Source organism: Phoca vitulina, unplaced genomic scaffold (genome assembly GCF_004348235.1).
Source record: "Phoca vitulina isolate PV1807 unplaced genomic scaffold, GSC_HSeal_1.0 scaffold11, whole genome shotgun sequence".
In the NCBI taxonomy this organism is placed as follows: Eukaryota; Metazoa; Chordata; class Mammalia; order Carnivora; family Phocidae; genus Phoca; species Phoca vitulina.
This window is the reverse complement of record NW_022589714.1, coordinates 46,138,493-46,145,787: the sequence shown is the minus strand read 5'-3', so window position 1 is coordinate 46,145,787 and position 7,295 is coordinate 46,138,493. Positions and strand designations below refer to the sequence as shown.

The 7,295-nt window shown below is 42.6% G+C and overlaps 1 protein-coding gene across 1 annotated transcript in view; it reads right to left on the bottom strand.

The window, feature by feature from the left end:
• Positions 1-2,344: 2,344 nt before the first annotated feature.
• Positions 2,345-7,295, bottom strand: part of LOC116635650 (serine/threonine-protein kinase 38) — a 128,568-nt gene continuing 123,617 nt past the window's right edge. Inside the window, exon 12 of the mRNA XM_032409926.1 lies at positions 2,345-2,556. Coding sequence (XP_032265817.1) covers positions 2,452-2,556 — 105 coding nt within the window. The 3' untranslated portion in view covers positions 2,345-2,451. The remainder of the gene's footprint in view (positions 2,557-7,295) is intronic.

The following is a 7,295-nucleotide window of genomic DNA, read 5'->3' as shown; positions in this document are numbered from 1 at the left end:
CATTTAACAGAACACCATGCACAATCTGACAGAGCTCTCTGTGATGATGGCAAGCTCTCCTAGAGGCAGTGCAGCATAGCAATTAAGAACCTAGACTCTGGGGGCGCCTGGGTGGCTCAGTCAGTTAAGCGTTCAAATCTTGATTTCCGCTCAGGTCATGATCTCAGGGTCATGAGATCCACCGCTTCGGGCTCCATGCTCAGAGCAGAGCCTGCTTGAGATTCTCTCTCCCTCTCCTCTGCGCCACTCCCCCTCAAATAAATAAATAAATCTTTTTTTCTTTTTAAATCCTGGTGGATCCTGGCAAATGAGAGCAGAATCCTCTAATTTTTATTTTATTTTATTTTTTTTTGACAGAGAGACAGCGAGAGAGGGAACACAAGCAGGGGGAGTGGGAGAGGGAGAAGCAGGCTTCCCACTGAGCAGGGAGCCCGATGCAGGGCTCGATCCCAGGACCCTGGGATCATGACCTGAGCCGAAGGCTGACGCTTAACGACTGAGCCACCCAGGCGCCCCAATAAATCTTTTTTTAAAAGGAGAAAAAAAAAAGAAAAAGAAGAAGAACCTAGACTCCGAGGACAGCCCGGCTGGCTTGGAATTCCAGCTATGTCACTTACTGGTTATGTGCCCCTAGATAAATTAGCTAGCCTCTCTACTGCCTCTCTCCACTAACTGCCCAGTTTCCTTAACAGTAAAACAGCGCGGTGCCTGGGTGGTTCACTCGGTTAAGCATCTGCCTTTGGCTCAGGTCATGATCCCGGGGTCCTGGGATGGAGCCCTGTGTTGGACTCCCTGCTCAGTGGGGAGTCTGCTTCTCCCTCTCCCTCTGCCGCTCCCCCTGCTTGTGCTCTCTCTCTCTGTCAAATGAATTAATAAAATCTTAAAAAAAAAAACAGTAAAACAGAGCTAATAATAATACCTGTCTCATAAGGCTGCTATGAGGAATAAATGAGTTAACATTTGTAAGACAACTAGAATACTGCCTGATCACCATGCAAAGCAAAAAAAATCAAGGTACAGAACAGTGTGTACTACATACTACCTTTTGTGTGTAAATATATATATATTTGTACAAAGAAGCTCTGAAGGGATATGTAACAAGCTACTAGACATACCTGGGATTCAGGATAGAAAATAAGAGCAAGATGGGGCGCCTGGGTGGCTCAGTCGTTAAGCGTCTGCCTTTGGCTCAGGTCATGATCCCAGGGTCCTGGGATCGAGCCCCGCATCGGGCTCCCTGCTCTGCGGGAAGCCTGCTTCTCCCTCTCCCCTCCCCCTGCTCTCTCACTCTGTCTCTCTCTGTCAAATAAATAAATAAAATCTTTTAAAAAAAGAAAGAGCAAGAGTTTTCATTGGAAACCTTTTTATATTGTTTTGATTAATACCTATCAAAAGAGTCAAAATAAATAAGAAAGATGTTTTAGCATCCTTTCCATGCCAGCAAGCCAAAACCTAAAAAATGAAGGAACAGTATAGGCATTGCGTGAGACAAACTGAAAAAATGGGGACATTTCCCTTTGGAAGGACAAAGGCAATGCTACATAATATAATCAAAGTCTACAAAATGTTGAACCCATATGAGCAGGAATAAGTGGAATCCCTTCTTCACAAAAGATACATGCACAGGTATTGGGGCGCCTGGCTGGCACCTCTGGTTAGGCAGCCAGCTCTTGATTTTGGCTCAGGTCATGATCTCAGGGTCATGAGATTGAACCCTAAGTCCACTCCAGGCTCAGCAAATAGTCTGCTTGTCCCTCTTTTGTCCCCCTCTGCTCCCCACCCCCGCTCTCCCTCTCAAATAAATAAAATCTTAAAAAAAAAGAAATATGCACAGGTATTTCATGCTCAAAAAATAACAATATTTATTTCATTTTTAAAATTATTAATTTTTAAATAACACTCTTCCTACAAAGAACTCAAAATGTATACATAGAACTTATAGTTTATAACCACAAACTTTCTTAATACTTGTAATACTTCGAAAAGGGGGAAGAGAGGGACAGTGAGGTAGACAGAGAGGTAAAAGAACAGGGCACTGCAGATCTGGACACAGGCAACAAGGGTGGGGCCAACAGCTGGCTGGAGGGCCTGGTACCCCAGGAAGGGCCAGGAGAAAGCACCCATTTCTTTGAGGATTAGGTCCAGTTTCACTCATGGAAGAAAATGCTTAAGATTTCCTTATAAGGAGCACTGGGACCATCCACAGCACTGGTGTTTTCTAAGTGGCAGGGCCTCCTTGGGCTTTCCAGCAGGCAATCTCAAACATCTCATAGCTGGTCGCTCTGCATAAACGGCCAGTGAGCCTGCCATTCTCCAACAAAGCAGGCGTGAACTAACACTGATGGGTAAAAAGAGAGGGAGACGGAGAAGGGTCTTCTTCCATCTGTTGCAGTAGGATTCAGGGTTTCTCGGAGGACAGGAGGAAAGCAGAAGTTGGCATTTGCATTCCTTTTACATCAAGTGGTTATTCCAGAGAAAGCGCAGCAACGCACGAACTCCTCCAAAGAAAAGCAAGACAAAATGAGCCACTGCCTCCCTGACTTCCTGTTGAAGATCCTGTTTAACACAAGAGCGAGAGAGAGAGGTTTTAAAAAACAACAGTAGAATAATCCAAAGATAGAAATTCAATATTAAGATTAATTCAGTGAGGGACACCTGGGTGGCTCAGTTGGTTAAGCGTCTGCCTTCAGGTCAGGTCATGATCCCAGGTCCTGGGATCGAGCCCCGCATCGGGCTCCCTGCTCAGTGGGGAGTCTGCTTCTCCCCAGCCTGCTGCTTCCCCTGCTTGTGCTCTCCCTCTCTCTCTCTGACAAATAAATAAAATCTTAAGAGAAGAAAGATTAATTCAATGAATGCCACAAACAAACTCCTTGGAGTTATGAGTCATACGAGCAGGACAGTATCTCCGTCTGTTTTGTAATGGCCACATCCTCCACACGCCTTGGGAAGTTTTCCTCTGGAGGTGTTTTCCCAGCATCTTAACCATCAGCAAATTAGGGCTTCTTTTCAGGGCTGATAATCTCTTCCCCTGGCTTTGCAGAGCACTTCCTTAGTCCTTTCAAAGAAGCAAGACGTTTGCTTTGGGGTTGGAAGAAAGGATAGGACTTAGCTGAGTGTGTGGGGGGTTGAGTATGAGTGAAGCTGGAGGCGACAAAGAGCACAGCAGGTCTGTGGAGCAGTAAGGAAACACCACTGTTGATCTGCGAACATCAAGAGAAAAGAAGGCTGAGGGTCCAATACAAATGGGTCTCCCCGTCCCTGCCCTTCCTCCTGAAGTCTCCTTGGGGAGACCCCTTGGGGGCTGTGAATGGTGCCTCCTCTGCTCAGAGCTCTCCAATGGCTCTGCCTCAGGCCTCCTGGGGACCTCAGGGCCCCGCCTGATCTGCCCCCACCACTGCTCTGACCGTTTCTTTTACTACTTTTTCCCTTACTCAGCCTCAGCCTCACCGCCTCCTTGCTCTTCTTCAAACATGCCAGATCCGCTTCTGCCTCAGAGTCTTTGCTTTCCACCTGCCCCCACTGCTCGCCCCCAGATATCCATGCTCCCTCCCATACCTCTGTCAAGGTTTTGCTCAAAAGTCACCCTCTCAGCAAGGCCTTCCCTCCTCTACTTAAAACTCTAAATCCCCCAACATGCCTCACTCCTTTCCTTGCTGTATTTTTCTCCACAATATTTATCAGTGTCTGATAAACTATATACTTTATTTGCTTATAGTTTGTCTCCCTTTTAGAATATCAACTCCATGAGATCGGGAGTTTTGTCTCTTTTATTTATTTTTTTAAAAGATTTTATTTATTTATTTGAGAGAAAGAGCACACACACACGAGGAGGGGGGCAGAGGGAGAGGGAGAAGCAGACTCCCTGCTGAGCACAGAACCCAATGGATGCAGGACTTGATCCCAGCACCCTGGGATCATGACCTGAGCCGAAGGCAGCCACTTAACTGCTGAGCCACCCAGGTGCCCCAGTTTTGTCTCTTTTAATCTCTGCCATATCTCCAGTACTTAAACAGATCCTGACACACAGTAGATGCTCAATAAATATTAGTTGAATAAATGAATGAATAAATGAGTGATAAACCAATAGTAGCAAGCTAAAGAATTTAGGCTTTGCCCTGTCAGCAACTGGGAATCTTTAAAGGATTATTTCCCTTTAAAGTTGATATCAGTTAGGAAAGTTGAATGAACTTCCTTCCAGGAAGGTAGATGAGAAAATGTATGGAGCACCAAGTCAGATGCTCATGAGCATCTGATGCTCATCTGATGCTCATTCTTACATATACGTAAATTCCAGTTTTGCCACTTAATTGCTGAGTGACCTTTAGTTACCTAACCTCTCTGAACCTCAACTCCTTCTCCTGAAATACTAATCCACTAATCCATAAAATTATTGAGAGAATTGAATGAAACACATAAGAGTCTTTCAAAGAGTACCTGGAAGAAATTGTTTAGTAAATGTTAGCTTCCCTCCCCTCTTTCTAACAAACTAAGAAATTCCATATGCGTTATTGTACCAGTCAGTGTCCCAGAGGAAACAGATGGCACACTTCAAATTAGGATAAATCAGGGAGAGTTAAATAAAGAGACTATCTACAAAGGTGGGGGACACACGGGGTGGTGCAATTCCCTGGGCTGGTAATGTCTGAGCTGTTGCCACTCCTAGGCCTGTAGGGATGGGGTTGGGGGGAGCACAGTTTCTAGAACCCAGAAGGAGAGAGTCCTATGGAGAAAAAAATCCCAAAGACATATTTAAGATCCTAAAAGTGACGGGAAGACTATTTTAAAACATACTTTCGGGGCGCCTGGGTGGCACAGTTGGTTAAGCATCCAACTCTTGGTTTCAGCTCAGTCGTGATCTTAGGGTTGCAGAATCAGGCCCCAAATTAGGCTCTGTACTGGTGGAGTCTGCTTGAGATTCTCTCTCCCTCTTTCCCTGCCCCTCCCCCTGCCAAATAAATCTTTAAAAAATACAATAAAAACAAAACATACTTTATATCTAGGAAAATTACATGCCACAGATGAAAAAGAAAAAGAAAAGACCAGGTCCTTGAACCAAAATCCCTCAAAACCCCTAAATAGCGAAACAGAAGATGCTATTTTGAGAATCAAGGCCTATTTGAAAACAAAGAACACGTGCTTAAGTGAAAAGGACAAGAAATCAAGCTATGTGGCAGCTCAAGGAGAATCCATTCAGCAGACAAAAGTATAGCTAAGTGAGCTCCTTGCTAGGGAGTTCCAACAGCAAGAATAAAAGTTTCTTTAAATACACCAAAAACAGGAAGACATCTGGAGAATCAATGTGACCACTTGATTAAACAGAGTACAAAGGAAAACAAATGATGACTATATATGAAATATATCATTCCAGATTTGAAATTCTGTTAAAGGTGCTTGATTTAAGTCTTCAAGCAGCAGAGTGAAGCCTTGAACATTTTAGAGCCAAACTTTGGAGGAATTTTTAAAATTATTTTTTAAATGTACTGTGCTCTATTTAAAGGTGTTCAAAAAGGCAATTTTGGGGTCCAGGGCAAGATATCTTTAAAAGTCTAGGGCAAAGCCAGCTTTGTAAAATACTACAGGGAAAGCTAGGGCAGGCATAAGGATAGACACATAGATCAATGGAACAGAATGGAGAGTCCAGAAATAAACCCTCACATTTATGCTCAATTGATTTTTGACCAGGATGCCAAGGCAATTTAATAGGGAAAGAATAGTCCTTTCAACAAATGGTGCTGGGACAACTGGGTTGTCCATACGCAAAAGAATGAAGATGAAATTTTAACTCATACCAATATACAAAAACTAACTCCAACTGGATCAAAGACCTAAATTTAAGAGCTAAAACTATAAATCTCTTAGAAGAACATATGGGTGTAAATCTTCATGACTTTGGGTTCGGCAATGGTTTCTTAGATATGACCCCAAAAGCAGTAGAATCAAAAGAAAAAATAGATAAATTGAACTTCATCAAAATTAAACACTTCTGTGCTTCAAAGAACACCGTCAAAAAAGTAAAAATGGGAGAAAATGTGCAGATAAGATATCTGATAAGGAACTTACAACTAGAATGTATAAAGAATTCCTACAACTCGATAATAAAAAGATAAATAACCAAATTTTAAAATGGGCGAAGGATGTGAATAGACATTTCTCCAAAGATACACAAATGAGCAATAAGCACATAAGGAGATACACAACACTAACCATCAGGGAAGTGCAGATCAAAACCACAATGAGACTCCACATCCACCAGGCTGGCTATAATAAAAAAGACAGTTAACAACAAATGTTGACAAGGATGTGGAGAAACTGTCACCTCACATCCTGCTGCTGGGCCACAATGTAAAATGGTGCAGCCACTGTGGAAAACTGTCTGGAAGTTCCTCAAAAAGTTAAATATAAAGCTGCCCTGTGACTCAGCAATTCCATTCCTGGATATGCTCCGTGAAGAACTGAAAACATATGTCAACACAAAAACTTCTACACAAATGTTCATGGCATCGCTATTCATAACAGTCAAAAAGTTGAAACAACCAAAATGTCCATCAACTGATGAATAGATAATATATACAACTGAATAATATTCAGCAGTAAAAAGAAATAGAATAGGGCACCTGGGTGGCTCAGTTGGTTGAGCGTCTGCCTTCGGCTCAGGTCATGATCCCAGTGTCCTGGGATCGAGCCCCGCATCAGGCTCCCTGCTCAGCGGGGAGTCTGCTTCTCCCTCTACCCTGCTCCTGATCTCTCTCTCTTTCTCTCAAATAAATAAATAAAATCTTTAAAAAAAAAAAAAAAGAAAGTAAAAGTAGAATACTGATGGGTGTTACAATATGGATGAACCTTGAAAAAAACATGCTAAGTGAAAGAAGCCAGACATGGAAGGCGGCATGTTGTATTAGTCCACTTACATGAAATATTCAGAATAGGCAAATCCGTGGAGACAGAAAAGAGTTGGGTGGGGCTGGGAGCAAAAGCGGGAGGAAACGGAAGTGACTATTAACTATTGGGTCTGGGGTGTCTTTCTGGGGCGATAAAAATGCTCTAAAGTTGATTCTGATGATGGTTGTACAGCTCTGTGAATATTCTGAAAACCATTCATTGTATAGTCTCAACAGGTGAATTGTACAGTATGTGAATTTTATTCTTCCATAAAGTTATTTATTTTTTTAAAAAGCTGGGGGAGTTCAGTGTCAACTTATTAAGCTGTAGACATAAATTTAAGACATAAGTAAATTACAACTTCAAACGGAAAGAAAGAAAGAAAGAAAGAAAGAAAGAAAGAAAGAAAGAAAGAA